The sequence below is a fragment of the Phytophthora cinnamomi genome (assembly GCF_018691715.1).
Source record: "Phytophthora cinnamomi strain GKB4 chromosome Unknown Contig105, whole genome shotgun sequence".
NCBI lineage: Eukaryota > Oomycota > Peronosporomycetes > Peronosporales > Peronosporaceae > Phytophthora > Phytophthora cinnamomi.
This window is the reverse complement of record NW_027151038.1, coordinates 102,711-127,660: the sequence shown is the minus strand read 5'-3', so window position 1 is coordinate 127,660 and position 24,950 is coordinate 102,711. Positions and strand designations below refer to the sequence as shown.

Genomic DNA, 24,950 nt, shown 5'->3' with positions numbered 1-24,950 from the left:
CGGCAAGTTGCTGGAGCCATCGCTCGACAGCAGCCGGGGAAATCCAATTCGAACGCTCGTACAAGGCGAAACCGAAGTCGTTCTTCTCGGTGGGGCCGCCTGCTCGGCCGTTGAAGTGTCGCCAGAACTTGACCACCAATGGAAGGCCGTCCGACCGAATCGAGATGCGCTCGTCTGGCATGAACTCGGCGGCGCTGAACAAACAGGGATCGGCAGGTAGGCTTGCCAGGAACTGCTGGTACGGGTGGGCCGAGGTTTCCCAATCCACAAACGCAGCAATGCCCAACCCGCGAACGCAGCAATGCCCAACCCGCGAACGCAGCAATGCCCTCGACCGAATACTCCACAGCGGCTTCACTGTCACCAGGCCGAGGCACCCGAACCTCCAGTATCTTCTGCCAGCAAGCACAGGCACCCGGGGCGGTGATAGGTGGCTCGAGGAGGTCCAAAACCTCGTCCAACGAAGTCTTCGACGAGCGACCAGAAGTTTTCTTAGACGAAACCAAGGTTTCGGCCTTCCGAGCTGACCCAGGCTCAGCATCTTTGGAAGCAGCCGGCCGACGCTTTGAAGTCTCGCCGCGTTCGCGTCGGAGACTCGGTGAAGGCGATGTCTTGCGCTGCCGACGTTTCTTGGGGAGAACCTTTGCGGAAGGAGCCGCAGGCTTCTTCGCCTTGGCTGGGTTTGCTGTTGAGGAAACCTCTTTGACAAGCTCTCCTTCCAGAAATTCTCGGAGGGCGCCCCAAACCGAAAACCATCCCCGGCATCTCGTCTAGTGAGATCCGAAACCTCGGGCACCGCCTCCGTCGTTCCATCGAGACCCAAGACAACGTCATCGGGAGCATTCTCTTGCTCGATCGAGGATTTCGACTGGAGTGAGGCCTCGGTAGAAGCAGGACGAACCGGGCGGCCGTCACGGCGAGGCTTGATCACCACCGACCCCTTGAATGGAGAGTCCCGGTCGACATGGGCCGGTGCCTTCTCCTCGAGGTCGTGGCTAGCTTCCAACTCGGCGTCGGGGATCCCGACTGGATCGGAGGTGAAGCTGGAATCTCAGTATCCTCAAGCCTAGCTGGCGAGCCGGGCAGTGAGTTCGTCGAGGAATCAGACGGACGCGGCGAGGGAGGCGCAGGGATCGAGCTGTCGACATCGACCTCCTGGACCCCTGGTGCCGGCTCAGGATGGGAACCACTAATCGTCACCGAAGGTCCATTGGTCGCCCGAGTCTTCGCACTGCCAGTCCCGCCTCCACTTGGAAGAGACGACCCGTGCGGTGGCGGTGCTGAACCTTGGGCGACGGGTTGCGAAGTAGCGTAGGAGCACAACCGAGACTTGGTCACCTTCGCCGCTGTTTTAGCCCTCAGATCCAGCGATGGCTTGTCAAGGCGTTATGTACGCTTGGCTTCGACTTGAGGCTTTAGAAGCGCAGGCGTCGGTGGAGGCTTGGTATGAGACGATGGCTTCGCCGAGACCTTGGCTGAAAGTTTCTGACGCTTGGCCGGCGGGGCAGCAATGCCCTCGTCGTCCGACAACTCGACCGAGGAGTCAGGCGGAATGCTGATGCGAGCCGTCTGTGATGGTCCGGAGACATTTTGGGAGCGGGCGACGCTTGAACTGGTCGTCGGGGCCGAGGAGATCGGGTGAGGACGCTTGGAGCCCACCGCGACCTCAGACAATCGCAAGCCCAGCTCGTCGAGCTCTCCGAGCAACGAGGAAACCACGGGCGGAAGTGACGAGTCATCGGGGAGGTCGAGGCCGCACAAACTGGCTCGTTGAGCGTCTTGCTGGCGGAGGAATGTGTTAAACCTCTCCACCGCCTTCGTGTACGAAATTAGCCCCGACTTGAACCCTTCTCGGTCTTTCGTGATGACCGCCCGAAGTTCCCTGATCGAGCTCTCATACTTGGAGCACCGAGCCTTCAAGTTGTCAGTCATCTCAGCGCTCTGCCGGAGTGCATTCACCGCGATGTCCATCTTGCGAGAAAGGAAGTCTCGCTCCTCCCGAGTGGCTCGAAACTTTTCAGCGAGCTGGTTGCGCTCGAACGAGGCTTGGTTGCAGAGCACCTCGAACTGCGACGCTCATCAACTTCTCGGCGTAGCAGCGCATCACTGTACGTGAGCTGATCTTGGTAGTAACGAACCTCCGCACGAAGGTCAGCCATCTCTGCGTCCCAGCCGGGGGCAGGCGACGGCGCATCTGGAGCCAATGCATGGATCACCGCGCCGAGGGTTTGGGCATCCTCCAGGCGCTGGTCGAGATCAGAGTCGAGGCGGAGCGGAGGATGACGCACCAAGCCCACCATGAGGTGGCCGAGGTATGCGAAACGCTGCTCGGTGTGGTCCCGCAGCTCTCGGACCATGTCCTCGGCGGCGTCTCGGACGGCGTCTTCGAGAACATCGCGGCGAGGGTTTGGTGGGCGCCGAGGGGCCGCCTCCACGACCTCACCCTCCTTAAGCCGGCAATACTGGGTCGGGTTGGATGAGGTGCCGCCAGGCTTGTCCAACCGAGGGCTCCGCGGAGAGCAAGGAGGCGAACCATTGACACGAACCGAACCCGCGGCCTCAGAGCTCGCTGCCACCCCGCTGTGTGAACCAGAGGCGGGAGTTGATGGCGAGCGAGCCTGGGCGCTGGGGTTGGGCGCACCACCATCTCTCGGTCGAGGGTCACGCACGGAGAATGTCGGGAGGCCTCGGGGTGCCCAGCGGTACGAGCCAGAGGCGGAATTTGACCCCGCCGACGCCTCAACCAGCCTGGCTGTGAACTCAGGAGGGAATGGCACGATGAATGCATTCGCATTCGGGTCATACTGTGGCACACAAGGAAGACAAGGAGGGTTAGCATGAAGAGCCAGCGAAACTTCAAGGACTGGCTTAGCTTACACTGAAAGCGCGGCCAAGGGCTTCCGACGTGGGGAGCTGCCGCCCTTGCCGAGGGCTCGGTGGAGCAGACATGTTGGCAGCGTCGACGTGCATCACGACGCTCACCACCTGACAGGCTCGAGTCGAGGTGGGGGCCATTGTGAGATTGGGTTTTGACTGCGGAGTGGAGCCACCGGACCGAGGTCGAACGGCATCGAGGCTTTGAGAGGAGAAGACCGAGGTCTCCTATTGGCTACTTACATTTACCGCGCCAGAGTGACAGAAAGCTAGTTAGTGACTGTGGGGCACGGCGGGTCCTAATAAATTCCCGCCGATCCCTCCAGGTAGTCATAGTGGATATCCTTTTTGTCTCTTATTAGGAATCCGGACTTAAGACGAAGGCTCGTCCGGTTGTAAAATCAGACCAACAGCTCGGTCTATATTGGATATTTGCATATACATTATGAATAAGTTATAGTCGATTAAATGAGAGCAGAATATTCCCCCCAAGCCATCTGGGTCAAGTCCGTCTACGGTAAGTCTAGTTAACTTAGCTGTAGGGTCTGGATACGCTCGGCCGACGCGGGGTATGTCTGCCGGTGAGCTTAAGGTACATTGACCCAGGGTCCGCCCTGGTAAGGCCAAGAGTGGATAGTGGCCGAGTGCTAGGAGGTAGAGAGTCCTCCCTGCACGTTTGTACGTTGTCCTGGGTGCGTGGCGTGGTCCCCCAGTGTATTTGACTCTTTGGCCGAGGTTTCACCTCGGCGCCCCTGTTAAAGGCCTTGACCAGCCCGGTACCCTTCCTTTCCGAGGGACCACAGTGGGTTTAGCGCGAAAGCGTTTAGATTTTTTACGCACCCCAGGCCTTGCCCGTGGTTGGCGGTGCCTGTGTGCGGGCTCTACCTACCTGACCAATACTTCAACACAAGGCATATTTTCAGCCCGGTGTAAGGGATCGGACCTGGTCTTCAGGTTTAATCCCAACAATCTTCGCCGACCTTTCGAGGGAAGTGTGGGTTGTTGGTAGGACTCGTCCCATTTGTCGAGGCTGAGGGACGAGGACTCGTAAAATCGTGAATTCCTACACGCCTTCGAGTTTGACACGCTTCAACTTCTCAGCTGCGAACTCAGTTGTCCCTCGTCGTTGCTCAACTTGTGTTGCTGCTGATGCGGCGCCAGCTGATTCCGGGAAGCAAGTATCGTCGACTTTGGCTTCGACTTGGATCACTACACGGTGAATTTGTGCTGGGGATTTTTGCGTCTCACAATTGCTGTACTTATTGGAGCTCGGCGGGATGAACCTCGACAAGGTCGATAAATCTTGACACTCGGCTGGCGTTGACTTCTTTATGGCAAATTTCTATGTGAAGCCTTCATGGCAACCATCTTCGAAGTGAACTCGGCGAGGTTGGTTCTTCGGGTTTGTGCTAACGCGATCTGTCGAGCCGTGTGCGTTGGGATCTCCGGGTTTGCCCCTGTAGATGACCTCGGCGATTCTGTTCAGCTTCTTCAACTCAGCTTTTCTCTCCTGGCTAAGAATTACTCGACCTGCCTTGCTCGCTAGGGCTTCCAACGGTAGGGATTTAGCGGCTGCGTTACAGCAACTCACTACATGTAGATAGCGAACCGAATCCAGTTTTTTCGTTAAATTCTTGTGCCCCAGCTCAATTAGCAACTCTTCTTCCTTACAAGCCATCATCCCATTGATTGCTGGATTGCAAGCCGCGAGTCGCCTACAATGATCAAGTCGGCGACTCCCCGGGACAGTGCCGCCATGACGCCATTGCTGATGCCGGTGTACTCGGCGATATTCATTGTAGTCGACGGGAGGTACGCACTCGCAGCGATCTCAATTTCCCAAGCCGGTAAGCACCACAGAATCCATGAACAGCTGCCGTAGCCTCCTTTTGCCGTGTCCTTAGGTGATCCGTCAAATGATAGCATGAACCCCTCAAAATCGCGAGGAATATGAGCACACGGTGACTCCGTGTTCCCTGTGACCGGCTTGGTAGTGTGATATCGGGAAATGAAGCCGAAGCCAAAACCCAAAGGCGAGACAAGGGGCGAATAAGACTCGAGGCGCCGGCGCCAACTGGCAAGTCACAACCCATCGCCAGTCATTGGACCAACCCCCCCGGTCGCTGATTGGCCTAAATTGGTCGGTGACGATGACTCGTCGACGGTCCCAAGTCAAGCGTGGGCGGTTGCAGCTCGCTAAGTACGGTGCGAACCCACTGGCAAGATCCGAACTTATGAGTCATCGGCGCCTGTCCCCAGTCGTCGGTGGCGTTTCAGCGGCCGTTTGAGTCGTCGGTAACGCCGCCACGTCGCAGAGAAAGCGCCGAAGAGTCGTGAGTTACAACTGGCGGTCCAAAAACGGACGCGTTTATACTTGATATTTGTATTGAACGATAGGAAACGTAAGAGAAGACAAGATAAGCCTTCGGGCAACAATAACAGAACAGCTTTTCCTCCCAACCACGCAAGGGCGACAACGGTGCCTGCAGTGAACGACCTGCAGCTCAAGGTAAACCTGGTAGGTAGGATTATGACTGTTGGTGGGCACATCTACTAGTGTAGCGTGTGTTCATCCGTGGCAGGGCCAAGAGAGTAGTGGCCGGTGTATTTGTAGCGACGAGTCGTCGCCAGGAACTGGAGGAGCGAGAGCGCACTCCATTTATTTCTTCCCGCCGGAGTATAGCTCCGGCACCCTCGTATCACGCCGTAACAGGCCGGGATCCTTCCTTCTGAGGGCCTGCGAGGTATATTTTGTGTGTGAGAGCGTGCTAGCCTTTGCTCGTGGCTAGTGACTCTGAGTCTTCCGTCGGTCGACTAGCGGAAGCTCGGTACACAGGGAAACATCAACCCGGTGCAAGGGAAAATTTCTGGGCCTTCAGATTCAACCCTAACAAGCCCATTGAGTCTTCGGTGACTTGGTGGGTGTTGTTGGTGGGGAAAGTGTGCCATATATAAATTAGCGCGTGTTCCTACACGACAGTAGCCACTTCGGTCCCGTCAGCTGGTGGCTTTCCAATGGTTGTCCTAGCCGAGTTGTCATCATCTCTGAGCCCGGCCTTCAGCTGAGCGGTCGTGTCGTTGCATCTTGGTGGCCACATTTTCCGCCTCGCGAACTCTGCTAAGCTGGTATAATGCCGTGTCAGTCTCAGCCGATTTGTCTCCACTGTTAATTGGAACCCACCGGCTCGGCTGAGGGTTCGATGTAGCCACCGCAACCATTTTGACTGACCCAATTGACTCAGCTCCTGACGCTGCCGACTTTACTGGCTCCGCCGACTCGACTATGAGGCCACCTGCGCAAGTGAAACTGGCAGCTGCTGGGACTGACTGTTCCAACAGCCCGTGGCGTTGAGCGCATGTAAATTCGGCTTCTCCGTCCCGAAGTCGGCGCGGACTCCGCTTCATCACTCCACTCGGCGGCAGATACACCTTTTTCTCCACGGCTGGTGGCTGCTCGGCTATCCACGCATCATATAGACTGTTCCTTCATCAGTAGGTCCTGGTCCATGGCAGCTTCATACGCAATAACCTGCCAGTCGCGATACATAGCCGAGTTCAACCGGACATATCCGTTGTCCGAGGGTAGCTCTCCACGCGGCATCCAAATGATCACGGAGAAGTGAGCGGGGCACCATACCAGCTTCTCGCTCACATTCGTCAGGAGGACCTTGGTTGGTTTGCTCCGCGAGCCTTGGACAACTGTGAAGGAATGCACGCGACTGTGTGTGGCGACATACACTTTCCTCGGTGAAGCGAGCAGGAGCCCCGGCGGGCCCTAATAAATCCCCGACGAGGATTCGCATTCAGCATATACCATTATTTTGGTACAGTCGGACTTAGTGGTGTAGACCCGGTCTGTCACGGGGTTACACGTACAAGTGGCTACAAGTCACTTGTGAATTTAACTGATAGGATATCTGTTAAAAGTTTTAGATACTTCCTCACCTTGGTGTAAGTCACACCAATGGATACATTGGAGTGGGCCACCACAATGAGTGGTCCACACCTACCCAAAGATCCTATTGGTAGAAAGCAGCATCTTTCTACCAATTAGAGACGTGCATATTAGCGGGGCTCTGACAGCCAGCCGCTGTCAATCCCTTTCATAGATGATAAACAGTTTTTTAGCAAATTTAGGAGGAAGATCAATTTACAAACAATACAGTTCTCATTTTACCTAATCTAAGTCACTTGGAATCTTATCTGATTTAACTTATATTTGTGTATTCAAATATAGTTCACCTAAGTAATTACTAAGTACTTACGCTTCCTCATACACGTAGCGCAACGTGTAAGCAAAAGTAGTGAATCAAGTTAGACCCACTACACCTGGTAGCACTTTGTAGTCCGTCCAACGACCGACTGCTTGACGTTCGTACGAGGTGTACGAACGAGGAGCGAGAACCACATGAGCACGGAGGTGCCCATGGAGAGCTCCAACACGCCTGCAACGCATGTTGCACGCGCTGACTGCCCCCACCTGTCTGACCCAGAGTGGGAAGCCCTCCAACGACTGTCAACAGTCATTGGAGAAGCGGCGATAGCTACAATGCTGCGTACGCTATCGCCGACGGAGCAACATGGTGTTGCTCTGGGATTCATCATGAAGGAGCAGCGTGATGCTGCTTCCTCAGTGACGGCGTCGTCAGGGACGACATCTCGTGTTCAACCATTAAAGTTGAGCGTAAGCAATTACGTGGGAAGAGAGGGCGAGCCTCTCCTCCGATGACTTGTCGAGCTCGGCACAGCCATAGCGGCTCGACGCATTGTCGACCCGCTGTCGAAGGTCGCGTTCACCATGTCTTGCCTTGGCTGACGCGCAAGGTGTTGGGCGTATGGGCGCCGACTCTCCGATCCTACGTGCTTCAGCACGTACGAAGTATTCAAAGAGGAGCTCAGACAAGCGTTTGAACCACAAAACGAGTTCCGGTCGAGGGCGGGGTTCCTCGATTTTCAGCAGGGTAAGCATGACGTCCATGCTTACGCGCAGCGCGCACGATACTTGGTATCAAATATCGTGACTAACCCGATTGACGAGGCGACCAAGGTCGTCACGTTCATGAAAGGACTTAGAGATGGGCCCGTGAAGACCTATCTCTTCCGAGAGTACCCGAGTACTCTCGAAGCTGCAATCACCCTTGCCATGCAAGAAGAGTTTAGCCTGCGGCAGGCTAAACTCTATGTAAATGTACCGAGGCCGCAACCGCGCCCGGTAGCGAGGACGGGAGGTCCAGCGAGGACGGGAGGTCCAGAAGCAGACGCCGATACCGCGAAAAGATATTATCATCGATTCGATGGCCGGGAACACCGTTTACAGTGCTCTCGACTTGCGAGATGGATTCTATCAGATCCTAATGCGTGAGAGCGATATACCTCTCACGACAGTGAGCACGCCAAGCGGCATGCTCTGGGAATGGCTAGTAATGCCACAGGGGCTTAAGAACGCCCCTGCGACCTTCAACAGGTGCGTGACGCACTTGTTGCGCTCGGTGCGCGACTTCGCGCCGAGCTACTTCGATGATGTGTTCATCCACAGCCGAGCTGTGGACGAGAAGACCGACGTAGAGATGCACAGGGTGCATCTCCGGAAGCAACTTGAGCTTATGCGAAAGCATAAGCTCTACGCGAACCTGAAGCAGTGTATCTTCGGGGCGAGCGATATACCCGTCCTCGGGTGTCTCGTAGGGAAAAATGGCGTTCGCCCTGACCCGGAAAAGGTCAGAGTGATTAATGAATGGCCAACGCCTTCAAGTGTCAAGGAACTGAGGCAGTTCCTGGGCTTGGCCACGTACTTGTGCAAGTACGTGGAGGATTATGCGGGCAAGATCCGCCCGCTGTCACAACTTCTTAAGAAAGAAACTGTGTGGAATTGGACACCCGATTGCCAGAAGGCATTCGATGCAGTGAAGCGGGGCTTGACTGAGGCACCGATCTTGGCAGTGGCTGACCAAGATCGTCTATTCCACGTCGTATGTGACGCATCTGACTTCGCGATCGGATGCGCGTTGATGCAGCACGATCACGAGGGCCGTGACCGTGTCGTCTACTACCAATCGTGTCAGCTGAAGCTAGCTGAGCGCAACTATCCGGTGCATGACAAGGAACTCCTTGCCATGAAGTACGCACTCGCAAAGTTCCGAGTGTATTTGCTTGGAAGTAGACCATTTGTGGTCTACACCGACCACGCATCACTGCGCACTGCAGTGAAGTCACCACACATATCACAAAGAATGGCGAGATGGCTCTCATTCTTTGCGGAGTATAACTTCCGGGTCGAATACACCCGGAAGGTTGAATGTGGTGGCCGACGCGTTATCACGTCGTCCGGACTACGCAGAAGCTGCTGACGTCAATGCCATTGACGCCATGCGATCGAGCAAACCCACATCATCTCTTTTGGATGATGTGAAGGCCGCGTACGCGCACGACGCGGACACGAAGCTCTTGCCGGCCTATGGCACAGCGCCTTCTGACAAGTCTCGTCAGAAGCTGCCCAAGCACCTTCGTGCGCGTGCACGACGGACTACTGCTTTACAATGCAGTCGACGACAACGCGGATCGCGTTGTCGTGCCAAATGACCATGACCTGCGACTCAGGATCATGTACGAGTATCATGATGCCCCGACTGCGGGACATCTCGGACGTGAAAAGACTTACGTCCTTCTCACGCGCGACTTGTACTGGCACCACCAGTATAAATGGGTGCGCAAGTACATCCGTGCTTGCGAGGTATACCAACGCGTAAAGCCTGCGCCATTCGCGCAGGCTCCGTTACAATCACTACGACTCCGTCGGAGTGTTGGAAGTCCATGTCTTTGGACTTCATCTTTGGTCTTCCCCCGGATAGCGGAGGGAACACCGGTGTTGTGGTCTTTGTAGACCGCTTCAGCAAGATGGTACATCTTGCTGCGGTGCCGGCAGAAGTGACCGCGAAGCAGACGGCCCGTCTGCTCGTCGACATGGTGTTCAAACACCATGGCATGCCGTCCGACATCGTGTCGGACAGAGACCCGCGCTTCACAGCGCACCTGTGGCAAGAAGTGTTTACACTTCTTGGGGGCCAACTTTCAAGGTCGACTGCGGATCATCCGCAGACGGACGGTCAAACCGAGCGCGTGAACCGCGTGCTCGTGGATATGTTGAAGAGCTACGCTCACTCGTTCCAATACTGGAGCGAGTGTTTATCGATGGCAGAGTTTGCCATCAACAACTCAGTGCATGCCTCGACCGGGCATACACCGTTCTACGTGAATGCTATGCGGCATCCACGTCTACCGAGTTTACTCGGAGTGATGGCTCCCACTTTAAATGGGGGAGGATCTACGACTGCAATACAGCAGCCGCATAAAACCGCTGACACTTGCACAGTGTCAGCTGCAACAATGAACAAACCACATGAGTCTGCGCCCTGCGCAGACTCCTCCACCAACAAGGTCAAAGACCACGGGTCTGCGCAGGGCGCAGACACCGCAAAGAACCACGCAGAGGCCGGACCTCTAGCGGAGAGCGAGCTGAATGACTTCAGCTCGGATGCAATCAATTTCACCACCAAAAGACAAGCCGTAATTCGGTTTGTCCAAGACACAATAGCAGCTTCTGTTGACCAACAGAAGCTGAACGCAGACAATGTGGGCAGAGGCAATACAAATGAATTTAAAGTTGGTTCATTAGTTTTGTTAGCTACTCAAAACCTGCCTAAACATGCAGTTTCGGATTTCGGAGCAAGCAAGCTTGCTCCGCGCTTCATCGGGCCGTTCACTGTGTTGGCACGGCAACGCATACACGCTAGACATACCGTCTACCATGCGCCTCCGCCCGACCTTTTACGTCGGACGGCTGAAGCCATACCTCCAGCACGAGCCATCTAGCTCGGCCTCGGCAGGAGCCGAGGCAGAAGCGGAAGCCTTGGCCTCGGCGACGAGCAGCCTCTCCTCCAGCGCGCCCGCGCGCTGGAGCAACCCCTTCATCTGGGTCCCCAGCTTGACCTGGATATTCGAGGCGGTCTGCGAGACCGCCGCGACTGGGGCCTTCTGGTTCGCCAGCTCCTGTTTCAGGGCGGCGAACTCAGCGCCCTGCAGACGCTCCACGGCGGTCACCCGGTCGTGGAGAGGCGCATACTGATCAGCTCGGGGCTGATCATACCCGGGGCGTGTTCCCACCCCCGCCACCGCCGATCCGTGACGCCCGCGGCTCAACCCGCTGGATTGTTGAGCGGATTGTTGACCATAGTATCCCGAAAACGATCCCTCAAGGGGCTCGTTTTCGTATTCGTTGGAGAGGATTTCCTCCCCATCAAGATACATGGGAGCCGCGGAACGTCTTGCTGGAGGACGTTCCGGAAATGGTGAGGGCGTATGAGGAGCAGTACGCGCTGGCGCAGCGGAAGTAACACGAGCGCTGCGATCATCGCTAGCGCCCGAACCCTCACGTGCTAAGAACTTAGCACGGAGCTCCTTGATTATATACTCTCGGGCACTCGGAACGACGTGTACCCGTTCAGGTCGCGGTCGCTCAAGCGGACCGCGCCTGGGAAGCACTTCGTGCACTGAAAACCCTCGGGCACAGCGCACGGCACATTCGCCGCCTCCGCAGCAAGGTGGAGTTGCTCCAGCTTTCCACGCTTCGAGTACGTCTCGAAGCGATCACGCGCTTGCTTAATCCGATCACGGTAAGCACTCGGCTTTTTGTTGAAGTTCTCAACAAAAGCATTCCAACTTTGACAAAGTGCCTGCCACTCGGGCACTTTGCTGCGAGAAGATGTCTTCTTGCTTTGAAACCATCGGAGCTCATGGAAGAGCCCGACGTAGTAATCGCGCCTTTGATGCGTTTCCGCATCAAAGTGCAGCTCGGCAGCCACAGCGTCATCTTTGATGGCGCTGCATACGTACAGCGTCACCTCATTCGGAGGTACCGAGTTCCCATACCGGTCCGCGATCTCGGACGCGGACGGCATCCATGGATCGCGCGCTGCAGGCGCAGCGCGCGGAGATCCTTGAGCTTTGGAATCACGCGCTGCAGCAGCAGCGCGCGGAGTACTGAGAGCCCCAGCGGAAGCGAGTGGGGTATCGCTCTCGGTACGCGAACGCTTCGAACCCGAAGCGTCCGATTCGTCCCCTTCACGCGGGCGAATGTGCTTGGCATGAGGGTCGAGCGATTCGCTCGACACTGAGTCTTTGCGCTTAGAGGGCGAGTCCTCCTCGCCCTCGATATCTTCATCGTCGTCGTCGAAGTCGACGACGTCGCCGTACTTCGCCTTCTGGCGTTCGAAGTAGTCGTCGATGGAGAGATGACTCCCCACCGACTTTGAAGTCTTCTTCTCTTGAGGCGCGCTCATCGTTGAATGAGCGCGGATTTCTTCTCCAAACGCGGAGAATTGACGAATGGTCAATTCCGAAGATTGACGTGCGGAGACCCCGCGCGTCTAACCTTAAGGGGGGGATGGTGTAACGGGGTTACACGTACAAGTGGCTACAAGCCACTTGTGAATTCAACAGATAGGATATCTGTTAAAAGTTTTAGATACTTCCTCACCTTGGTGTAAGTCACACCAATGGATACATTGAAGTGGGCCACCACAATGAGTGGTCCACACCTACCCAAAGATCCTATTGGTAGAAAGCAGCATCTTTCTACCAATTAGAGACGTGCATATTAGCGGGGCTCTGACAGCCAGCCGCTGTCAATCCCTTTCATAGATGATAAACAGTTTTTTTTAGCAGATTTAGGAGGAAGATCAATTTACAAACAATACAGTTCTCATTTTACCTAATCTAAGTCACTTGGAATCTTATCTGATTTAACTTATATTTGTGTATTCAAATATAGTTCACCTAAGTAATTACTAAGTACTTACGCTTCCTCATACACGTAGCGCAACGTGTAAGCAAAAGTAGTGAATCAAGTTAGACCCACTACACCGTCGTACTTATTCGCGAAGTCTCGTTCACCATATGATGAGTCCGCGTTGAGACTCGCTCATATTAGATATTTGTATTGAGACATAGGACTAGCCATAAGATGACGCGCAAGGGCATGGAGGGTCTCTGGATAGCCAGAAAATAAAGAGCAGTATTCCCCAAAGCCAACAAGGGTCAAGTCCGACTTCGGTAAGTGTAGCTAGCTTATTGTAGTCCCTGGACACACTCGGCCGCGTGGGGATGCCTGTTGGGGAACGTAGGGTTATCTGACCGAGAGTTCGCCTAGGTTAGGCCAAGGGTTGGCGTGACCGGAGGCTGGAGCGACATTGTATAGTCGTTCGCTACAGATTTGTGGGACGGGAGTGTCCTCGAGTGTATGTACCTACCGACCAAGGATCCCCCTCCTGTATTAGGCCTTACCAGCCGGTACCCTTTATTCTGAGGGACTGCAGGGGGTTGCGTGAGAGCGCTATATTGCATCTCTGCAGGAAGTGCTCCGGTAGCTGCAGCATCGGGTTCCAAATCGTTGTCGCATGTTCCGAGTGCTCCCGGGAGTCTGTCGTCCAAGGTTACGAAGAGAAAGCCCAAGGGACGATGGGTTCCTTCTCAGCCTTCTGCTGGACCACTGGCGCGCGCATAATCTTTGTGGGGAGTGCCGTGAATTCCTCGTCGGACAGCTCACCCGTCGTTCCTTCGCACATGCCTTCTCGCGTGACGGAGTCGTCGGACGAAGATGTTGGGTCTTCGAGTGCTTCGTCTGAGCACGTTCACGCTGACGCTGGTGATTCTCTCGAGTGGTTCCCGAATATTGGCTCGGATGAAGACGACTTGATGGCTGGATCAATCATTGAGTTACCGGGGGCAGCTCCGAGTTCTCCTTCTGTTTCGGATCGCCCGGTCGCTGAGTCGTCGAGAGCAACCCAAGATGCTGGTGCAGCGATTGTGGATGCGGCTCCTACTCCACCGAAGACTCAGAGGTACCCTCGTCAACAGCGGCGACACCCTCCAGTTCCACGTCGGTGTGTTTCTTCTGGTCGCGCTCAAGTCATCGCTACCATTTCGTCCACCCCTGGATCGGACCCAAGTTCCCAGCGCCCGCTCGCTGTGCCGCCACCGGTGCGGGGTCAGCAGCCTCTCGTCCGATTTTCCAAGCAATTGGCCAAGTGGGTTGTGCCTTACATCGAGCCGCCTTTTACGTTTCCCGAGGCTCTCAAGTGCTGGACCCAGATGTTGAACGTTCGGTTGCCTGCACCGCTGCCTCGGGATCTCCGAATTCTTTCCAGTCCAGAAGGCATCGTGGCGTTCGCGGATTACAAGAACCCCGATCATCCATGGCAGAAACTGCACCGACGACTCCCGTCTCGAGCGTGCCTCTTTGACACTTCAGAGTTTGATCCCGACTCCATGGTGTTCAAGCGGGCGTCACCGATGACTCGGGGGATGGGGTATTGGAGCAACTTTCGTGGGAGTGGGGACCCGGGCAACGCCGACCTTGGTTTCTCGCTTTGGGAGCGCGATCACTGGATCCTTCCGAAGGCTGTGGAGACTACTTTCTCCGCAGTTGCTGCTGACACGGATATGATGGACTGGACTGCTGCGAGGAAGACTCGGACGAGGAAGGACTTGGACACTTTGAAGGCTGCCTGGGCGAGGTACGTGGTCGAGCGCAATAAACGCAGCGACCGTCTCCGCGCCAAGGTGGTCCCGTACATCTGGAAGTGGGGCAGCAGCAAGGCCCCTAGGTTCTCGGAAGTGAAGCCCGAGTTCATGCTCGAGCCGGCCATGCCCGGGTATTCTCTGGAATACTTGCCTTGGGAGCCTAACACCGTCGACTGATTGAGCGAGGTCGCGGCCCTGGACGCTGCGGAGCCTTGGCGGAACGGCTGGATCGATGTGCCGGAGCAGCAACCCTACAACACCACGTTCGTCCCATGCAATCCGTCGGCTCCGCTCTTTGTCCCGGCTGGTTCTTCGCGCGCCGATGTTGGTCGTCAAGTTGTTCCAAGTTCGTCGCTGCCGGGTGAATTGAGCTCAGAATAGGTGGCCGAGTTTGGTGATGCTCGTGTTCCTGCTGCGTCCGAGCCTTCGCCGAATGCTGCGTCTGTTCCGGGAGGTCAAGCTCCGGATGCTGCTGGTGGCACCGACGACTCGAGTCTGCTTGGTGTCGTGGCTCGGGCAGCTGTTGCCTCCGATCCTGATTGAGTTGAAGTCGGGTTCAAGCGAGTCGTCGGCAGCGTCTTCTATCCATTTGGCTTTCATTTCCAATCTCGCTTCTGAGTGGTCGTTGAGTTAGCCGTCCGTCTTGGTAGCGTTTTAATTTTTTAATACAAAAGATAATGCCGCAGTAGCTGTTTTCGTCTGTGGTCTTGGACTGCGTTGCCCCAAGTACAGGTCATCATGGCGGCGACCCAGCGACCTAGTCTTCGTCGGCGACTTGAACCATGTGCAGGCGCTGTTCACTTTTTCGCCGCAGGTAATCATAGAGGAGCCCACCGCAAGAAGGTTAGCGGCTGGCTCCCACGTTGGTTCATCGTAGCCGACCCATTTGACCCTAAACTCGCGCACTGCTCTCTCAGCGACCTAGTCTTCGTCGGCGACTTGAACCATGTGCAGGCGCTGTTCACTTTTTCGCCGCAGGTAATCATAGAGGAGCCCACCGCAAGAAGGTTAGCGGCTGGCTCCCACGTTGGTTCATCGTAGCCGACCCATTTGACTCTAAACTCGCGCACTGCTCTCTCAGTTCCCGTGGACAACGGCACACGGTCGTCGAGGATGGCTTCAACTTCATATTCTCCTGCCACGTGATCCGGCTCCCAACTATCTTCAGGGAGCAGTTCTTCGTCAAAGTCTAGCCGCGTGTCGTCGACAATTCCGAGCGCGAGACGAGTCTTCGGTCGATCTCCAAACTCATCAACAAGCTTCAGTCGGGAGATATGGACGACTGGATAAAATCGGTATCCAGTGCGGTCCGGTAACTCGAGTTCGAAGGCATAGTCTTCGATCCTCTTTTTGATCCGGAAGGGTGCACGCCACCGGTGTGCCAGCTTCTCGGTGAGGCCTGGCTTGACTCTCTCCATGTACAACCAGACCCTGCTGCAGACATCAAACGGGGCCGGCAGCATTGATTTCCGACCTGCAATCGGCTCAATTCCGCCAGTCTTCGGTGGATCCACCCTGTCCCGAGAGACAAGTGCCCCCTGTCCCGCAAACGGTTCGTCTGAAGTGCTCACCGGCAACTCGCGAGATGTCGACCGCTCAGGCGTACTCGGTTTGTGCGACGGGTCACTTGGGACAGGAATCCCTTGTCCCATAGACGGTTGGTCTCGTGCTGTCGCCGACGACTCGGGCTCCCGAGTCTTCGCCAGTATCGTCTTCTTTTCCTGCTTAGTTTGGCGTTGTGTTCCCGTGCTCTGCGAGTCTTCTCGGTGGCTTGGTATTCCCTGGCCATCTCCACAGTAATCTGTTGTTGCCTGTTGACCTCGCGGCGCCACGCCAGTGCGTCTGACTGCTTCGGCGTGCCGTGTCGGAGCGAGGATGACATGGCTTTCAGCGTTGACTGGGCATCCCACCCGTGCACCAAGTAGAATGGTGTTTCCTTCCGAGTTGTGTCTTGTGAGTTGTTGATGGCGAAGACTAAGCGCTCCACGATCTCGTCCCAGTCTTGTTGGAGCGGGTCTTCGGCGTATACCTTGACGGATTGCATTACATTTTTGACTGACCGTTCTTGTTGCCCGTTGGCTTGCGGCCGGTAACTCAGCGTTGCTCGGGACCTTGACTGCATCATTTCTGCGAATGTTTGGAACACTTCGCTCATGAACCATGGGTCGCGGTCATGGCGGATGAGTGATGGCGCACCGAATCGTCGGTTTATGCATTCCTCGAATGCTTGTGCCACCCTGAGTGCGCCCGTATCCGCCATTGCTTTCGCAAGGATAAAGCCCGTAAAGAAGCAATGGAAGAGCAGGAGGGCTGTGTTGCCCCTCTGAGTCTTCGGCAGTGGTATCACGAAGTCCGTAAACACTGTCTAGAAAGGCTGCTCTGCCAGCACGTTGCCGAGAGAGTATTCTCTCAGTTGGGACCGGCTTTTGCTGGTGCTCCAGTCGGCGCACGATTTACTACTATCATTGTTTACATGTAATACAACCTGATCTTGAAGAAGAGGATTGTGAAGACCATGCCAACGAGACTCATGACACCACCTAAGAAGACATGCAACTTGTAGCCCATCGAGGTACCAACGATTCCTGCCCCAATCGAAAAAGTTGAGTAGCTGGCCGAGGCAATTGGCCGCCCCACGAGAATAACGATATCAGCGTTACCACCAACCACATGGACAATTACCGGTACATTTAGAGCCATGGTGGTGGTAAGGCTGACTGCGGTGAAGATCACAATGCCCGCGTTAAGCTCTACATTCGAAGAATAAGCCATGAGCATCAGCAGCGACAGAGGAACAAGAGATCCCACAAGCACCCGCATGGCGCCAAATCGCTTGACTAGCCACGGCAAAGCCCACGAGTAGACGTAGCCGAGGAGGCAGAAAATGAGGTCCGTGTATCCCCCAGCGACGTTAACGTCATGGTTGTACGCGTCTTGAGCCTCTGTGCAAACAGGTTTGTAAATGTTGGCGCCTTCGGCGCTTTCACCGTACACTTCAATCCCGAAGAACTGTCGTTTGTTACCATTGTAGGCTGTGTAGCCGTACATGACGCAGAAGAGCACGATGCAGTACTTGAGTAACTCTCCTGGCAGCGTCTTAAAGCCAATGTAGATGGACCCAAAGGCCTTCTTGACAAACACCATCGCCGAGTCACTTTGCTGTTCAAGCTTTTCACGTGGTTCTCCTGACTGATGAAGCCGGCAACCGAGACGGACACTACCATGATAACTGACAGCATGAAGAGAAACCAGCGCAGCGTCAAATGGGCTGCGCCAAATGCGTAGATGTAACTTGATACCATCACAGTGCCCAAGGCTGACCATCCTTGCCCGAGCGCAGCACCGAGCGTCTGGCGTTCGCCAGCGAAATCCGCGACCAAGAGGTTCAGGGGAGTCTGCACGACGTTGACAGTGATGTCCATCCACACGTAGAAGAAGATCGTGAAGAACACCGTCCACGTTCGGTCGGTTGGCTTGCCCTTCTTGCCAGTCCCATAGTCGCCGAGCGCGTCGCCGATCTGTCGAGTGTATCCCATGGCAGTCCAGCAAATGGCACTGGCGACAGCACCATACAGCAGGAATGGTCGACGGCGACCCCACTTGCTGGTACTATGATCACTGAAGGCACCAACAATCGGGGCTACGAGGATACCCGTGACCGGACCGATGATCTGCGCAAGTTTAACCGCGTACTTGGGCATCATGGTGCCAACGTACGGGCCGAGAGCGGACCACTGGGCTGTCCAGGCCATTCGGATAGCCATCCGAGGCATGGAGATCATGAGGAGGTGAGGGATCGAGGCACCGACGATGGACTTGCGTTCGCCTTTGAAAGTTGGCGAAACCTGATTGTCGTAGTTGCCAGCCTCGAGCTCCTTGGAGGTGTTGTGCATCATGACGGCACGCGTCAAGGAGACGGAAGGTTTCGTGTCGGAACAGGGTGCTTGGGGCGAGCAGTCGAATCGAGAAGTGAGAGAAAAACGAATGAAGAAAGCCGAGAGTCTGCAAAACGGAAAGCAGGGTCTGAGGCCGGTGGTAGGTGCTCTTCCACCCTAATGCTTTGCTGCGCAATGAGGAACGGAAGGACCAATGCGTCACGAAACGCATGGGAAAGAGAATCCGTCCGCGTTCAATACATTACCACCGATGCTGACCGTGAAACCAAGACGGACCTGCTTGGCGATCGGCACTAGCTAACGTCTTTGCGGCGCTCTTGCCCGCTTGCCCGTTGTTTCAACGGGACCGTGTGCGACGAGAGCCTGCCGTTCGCTGCAATTAGTTCAGCGCCCTGGCCCCTAATAAGGGACAGGCCATCGAGTTATCGCTGTGCTCAGGCCGGAACAGCCCTGCGCCGAGCCTCAACACTCTTGATCAGAGATGCTGGTAGCACACGAGTGCGTAACTGCAGAAATGACTCCGCCACCTCGTGTACTGAGGTGAAATGACCGCGTTCATCTAGCAGCGGTACGTATTCACTTAGGGCTTGAATCGAACCGCTGAAGTGCTGCGAGGCGAGGACTGTTAAGAGTCGAGGAGCTTCTGTCCAAAAAAATGCCAATCACCCTTTTTTCACTTCGGTTTTATAATACCGTTTTGCAGCATTCAATCAGATTAGGGGTCAATGTGGTTCATTTGGTTAAGGTCAAAGGCATGAAGATGCCTTGCCTTGCTTGAGAGGCAAGGTGCCGAGTGGCAACCCCTATCAGGGATGGTGGGTGGGTTGAATTCCTACAACTATGCCGATATGGCAGGCGTGGTGCTGGACGCAACGCTGGTGAAACGCCCACAGCACTTGTACGGCGGCGCGGTCGTGAGGGATTGGTTCCCGCGTCGACGTAACTCCAAATGAACCACGACAAGAAGGGGGGGGGGGGGGGGGGGGGGGGGGGGGCGTATTTCCTGGTCCAGGATCGGCATTGGCCAGCCCACCTACCCATTTTCTGCACAACTAGATGTTGGGTCTTCAATTTGAGGTCTTGGTCGTAATGTCTTATTCTGCTTCAAAACATCTTGTCCCCAGCTTCGTCCGCTTGCTCATTCCGCCTTGCTTCAACACTGCACTCACTTCGCGTGGAAAACTACCATAGAACTTGTTGATTCCGACATTGATGTTTGAGTATGGTAGGGGTACAACAGACCCTATCAAAAATCATGTCAACCTATAATGTTTCAGAATCAAATATGTGTGGAGCTGGGACGTCGAATATTCAAAGTAGTCACGAGACATACTACTCTCCCGGGCCACTCGCACCGCGCGCACCCTCAGCATCCTCGACGAAACTGGGGCGCCTTCGACGCGGTAGTCCTTCGCCCATCGCACGAAGTCTTGCTCGGCGTCTGCGCTCAGCGATGTGTCGATCCCGAGCAGACGGAGGCCACAACTCGAGGCTCCTGCCACGGTTTCACACATGGCGACGATCTTGTCCTTCTTCTTGACTCAGATGTAGACGCGCTTGCACTTAGTGACGAGGACTGCCCCCTCTAGCCCAGGAAAGAACGAGTCGAGCGTGTCTTGCATACCGACGCTTTCGTGGGAGTTGAGGACAGTGAGACGGTCACTTAAGTGTTCTTGTGCTGGTGCACTTTGCGATCACCTGTCGCCTTAAGCGGCTATCGCCCCCGAGGCATCTTGGCAAGTGAGCTCTAATCTAATGCAAGCTGGTGTGTAGACGCGTGCGCTCGGGTTCACGTGGAAATCGGTGGCTCTGGGATTTTGTCGGAATCAACATATTAATTTGGCTTTTCTATATGATTAAACATCATTGGTCAAAATGTAATGTCGGAATTTACATATTGTCGGAATCAACAAGTTCTGTACGGTATGCGTACGACGGTACCTACTGCACCTCCACTTCATAATCCTGACGTTCAGTAACGTCGTACGTATTACGTGAATATGTTCAACCACTAGGATTACGGTGCGTGTACTGTATGCACAGTTGAGATTTGTTCTACAGTGTAATCCTGCGTAAACACCGCATCCCAAGATTCAAGTCCTGTAGAGTGTACTTCAAGACAGCCCATCTCCGACAAAACTGTATGTCTTGTGCGCACATTTGTGCTATGGACGATATCACAGCAACAGTGTTGGCAGTTGTATTGGCAGCTTGGGTAGTAACGGCCGATCTGCGTGGTCTACGCCAGCCGCCCACGGCCACCATGAAGCTGGTGCACGTTGAGTGGGTTAACCTAACTGCGCTACTTGGACGAACCTGAGCACACCGTTCTTTGGAGTTTGGGCTTGTCTGGCCAGTCAACTCTACCCTTAACCATTTTTCGCTGTGGAGCGCGTGCCCCACCTGAACAAGGGCCTAATAATAATAAAAAAACATTGTCCTAGAGTTGAGACTGATGTTCCATATACCAAAAAATAATGATAAGCCGTAGTGAAATCCATAGTGTTCTCATTAGGATAGGAAGTAGTGTTTGCCGAATAGGAGAATTTACTTCGAAGTATTTTACAGCACAGAATGTTGCTCAGCAGGACGAAATGTGTATTGTCACAACACGGATGTGTACAGTGCTACCCCTTTATACATGTATGACCGCAGCTACGTTCCAATGCCCTATGCTTTCTGTTAGTGATTGTGCAAAATATCCAGTGTACTGATAAGTTATAAGTTATAACCCGATTTGACGGGTTTAATTGCTCAAAAGTCGCAGCACTTTGAAACCAAGTTGATTAGACACCAACATTAAGATAGGATCTAAAACGGCATCACTTGAGCGCACGCCAAACTCTCAAAAGTACTCAATCTAAACCCACTCTCCGTGGCGCAAAAGTTGGTGAATGAATGCATGCATGCATGCGTGCATGAATAGCCTTCTGAAGAACTAACATCGAGGGGCGGTCGAGTGAATCTGACGATTGTATGCAGTCCTTCTGCACGGTACCGTTGCAGCAGAAGGACAGGTACCGACTAACCTTTGTTATCACCTTCTATTTGTTATGGCATACAGCAGTGATATAGCCAATCAGAGCCCGCGCGGGAAGGACCTCGGTGCACCCTTTGTTTTCACACACAGGCCTCGAACTGTATGTTTCGGAGCTCATTTTGCCATCCGATGGCTCACACGCAGCGCGGTGCTGAGCGCCGACGTCCAATAGGACGCCGTCGTAAGGCGAAGACGCACACTGTTCATACTTCCCCGCGTCACAAAGGTCTTCGACCAGTTAGTTGCCTACAATGATATCGAGAAGACAATCTACCACTTCTGTCCTGAGCTGCCAGCGGCTAAATTGGACGAAGTTCTCAGTGCAGGATGTCTAGATACCGGTAAGGCTGTAGGTGCTTTCAGCCGGGACGATGATTTTGACGAAATGTTCCGGACTGTAGCAGAGCTTAACATTCAATAGACTCCATTTGATTCCTCCCTGCATTCAATCGTACGTATAGACCAGATATTTGATGTGCTGTCGACCGGAACTTGGTACACTAAAGTGTATGTAATAACAAAGGTTAGTCGGTACCGTCAATATGAGAAATACCAGTAATGTACGGTGCCTGTACCTTCATAGAAGAGCATATGACGTTGCGGCGTTTACAATCGTCCAGTTGTTGAAGGTGTCCAAAATTGTGGTTTATGGAAGAACACGATTATTAATATGTATTGTACCTTGCACTTCTTTTGGCTAAACGGAGCAAAAGTTCTATCTGCAATTTGAAGGGTTAGGTGGCTGCTGCTAAGGATTAGTTGTATGTAGACAGAGGATAAGAGCTCGGTTCCTTAAAACTCGCCTCTCAAATCGCGTGCAAAAAGCAGACTTCGTTTTGAAAACGAGAGCATACTTGGGCTGAAAACCTATGCTTTTTTTCACAGCTGAAGTCCGGATTGGCGGGGGTTTCTCTGCCATTCATGAGTTCATTTCAAAAGCGAAAGAGTAACCAGCCTAGAATCGGTCTCTTGCACAGGACCCCATGTATTCAACCGACATCAAGTGGAGAGGTGTGGTACTTATGTATTATGTCTACAACATCGATATTTCTACCATCTCTACTGTACTAGGTGTATCAGAGTTTTGTTAAGACGTCCAAGATGGTAAATTGTATCATGGTTGGGTCAAAGCGTATTTAATCTGATCGTCGTTTATTCGGTTTGTTAGTTCAAGGCTACGGCGGTATGGGTGGTCTGCTCGGAACACACCAGCTCACGCTATGCTTCCGTTTAGCCGTGGAAATCGTGTATCGTTGTTGGCGGCTGAAGACGTCAATGGTTCTTTTGGCTGGGGAATCACCGAGGGGACTTTCACGCGCGATGTTTTCCATGAGATTTTCAGCGAAACCTGGTACATCTTGGAGCCCACGGGGCCGAGGAGTCTGTCGCAGAGCTGCATGACATCGGGGAAGTAATCGTACTCGACGGCGACGCTGCGTCTGGAGGCGGAAGTGGATGGTACCGGCGTGAAGTTGGCTGACGAGAACGAGTAGGAGAAGGACTTGAGCGCCGACGTCTCGTCCAGCAGGAGCTAGGCCTCTCTCTCACGCGCCACGGTCTCACAGACACACATGACCGTCATGTAGGACAGCAGCATGTCCAGCACGATCATGACAAAGCCCATGACGAGCCTCGCGCGGTAGAAGGCGTAAGGGATGGCCAGCGAGCCAACGCCCAGGCAGCCGCCGCCTGCAGCTTGACCAACGGCAGCGACGCCTGGCGGTGCAGCAGGCGGTGCACGTTGCGCGACGAGCGTGTATCGCCGTGGTCTCCCCAGTTGCGGTTGAGCTCCTTGATCTCGGCCTTGGCCATGACGTACTGGTGCGTGTCGATGTCCGGGTGCTGTGACTGACCTGCCGCCGCTTGCCTCCACTGGTACTTGGTGTAGCGCCACACTCAACACTGGACCCCTAACCAAGGACACTTTTAACTGGCATAGGGTGAGATTTTACAAAGCGAAAATCGGAGTACCGAAGTCCGAATTTGCATCAAAATCGGACGGCAAATAACATGAAAAGCACAATACATGTACTATGATTCATAGTCGATGAATACTGAATGATACATGATCGTTTTTCCGATGCGATGTCACAATGCCCAGACCTTTCCGCCCTTTGAAGGATAAATAATATGTCGACCAGAATTTTGGATGTGGCAAGCCTCCGGAAATTCGAGCGGACAAAAAGGTTGTGAGCACGAGACATACAGTTTTGTCGGAGATGGGCTGTGTCTTGTACCAGTACACTGTACTACACGTCTCTGAGAGAGGTCTTGGGATGTGGTGTTTACGCAGGAGTAGAAGAAACCACAACTGTGCATACGATACACTACACGTCCCGTAATCCTTGTGGTTGAAAATATTCAGGACGGTATGCTGGTTCGGGTTGGGGTGACTCCCTCCCGGGGAACAGCGCAGTGGCGTCGTTATCGGGGGCGCTAATGCGGAAGACGCGGGCGTCCCCTGTTCTACAGCGGACATGTATGGAGAGGTCACTTGTCTCCGAGATGAGAACCTGGCAGGAGATAGCCGGCTACGGGATTGCGACAATCATCACACAGCTTGCATCAGGTTGCATAAGCCTGAGTATCTATATTTATTGCGGCTTGCATCTGTTCTTGCAAATCCGATTCGTTCAAATCTGATTTGAAACCCTTACGAATTTATGATTCAGGCACCATTTATCTGGATACCAGAAGTACAGTATCCACCTCCCTTGAAGTGAGGGGGGTACTTCAAGGGACCCTTGATTTGATACCTGTTTAATCACTATCGCAAACGTACTCTAAACATCTGGTGGTAGCACTATACATGTACTGGTAATGATGTACATGTAGAACGGTTGTGGACTACATGTACAGTAGACGAACAACACGACGAAATACCGTACATGTACGCAAGTTGGCCTTTCTTTATACGTAGATGCACTTAATCATGCTGATGGGATATTCGGCAAACAGAAGCCCTCCCTCCAACCATTCGATACCAGTTCCACAATGGGTCATCTTTAAATCATTCTGCAACTCCTTCTGCAGCTCTCAAGTCAGCCGCTACGACATCTACGTAAAGGCTGTCTCTACCTTCGACTTGTTAACGCACACGCGCGACACTAAAGCAAGCATGCGTCTGAGCTCTACCGGTCTCGCTGTCATTGTGGCAACCTACCACGCTAGTTGTGTCGTCCGATCCACCGCGGCACCTACCCCAGCGATAGTCTCAGGAGAGCTACAAAATGCGCTGCATTCTCCTGGTGAGTCCCTCCACGACGACAAAAGGTTGCTGCGTGCTTCCAACGCTGCGGGCAACAAAGATGAAGGAGAAGAGAGAGGAATTGGAGGGTGGTTCAGTTCCAAGCTTTCCGCCGGCGCAGAAACACTGAGCCACAATCAGCTGAAGAAGTTGGTGGATGATGTTGTGAAAGACCCCATCTTTTACGACAAGCTTGTCATGGCCGACCTGACAAAACGTTACGAAGTGTATGCGACGTGGAAAGGTTTAAATATTCATCCAAAGTACCTTGCCGAAAGAATGTCGGAGGCTGGCTATGGTGGTGATGACTACAAGC

General features: G+C 54.1%; 2 protein-coding genes across 2 annotated transcripts; both read right to left on the bottom strand.

Annotated features, from left to right (window-relative positions):
• Positions 1-16,920: 16,920 nt before the first annotated feature.
• Positions 16,921-18,347, bottom strand: IUM83_19874 (Glycoside-Pentoside-Hexuronide (GPH):Cation Symporter Family; the record flags this gene model as incomplete). The annotated part of the gene is made up of 2 exons (XM_067944942.1): positions 16,921-17,680; positions 17,773-18,347. 2 exons carry the CDS (start codon positions 18,345-18,347, stop codon positions 16,921-16,923), a joined length of 1,335 nt encoding a protein of 444 aa, XP_067782543.1.
• Positions 18,348-22,995: 4,648 nt separating this feature from the next.
• On the bottom strand, positions 22,996-23,199 carry IUM83_19873 (Transmembrane protein; the record flags this gene model as incomplete). Its single annotated transcript, XM_067944941.1, has 1 exon — positions 22,996-23,199. The coding sequence occupies one exon, from the start codon at positions 23,197-23,199 to the stop codon at positions 22,996-22,998; it is 204 nt and encodes a 67-aa protein (XP_067782540.1).
• Positions 23,200-24,950: the final 1,751 nt, after the last annotated feature.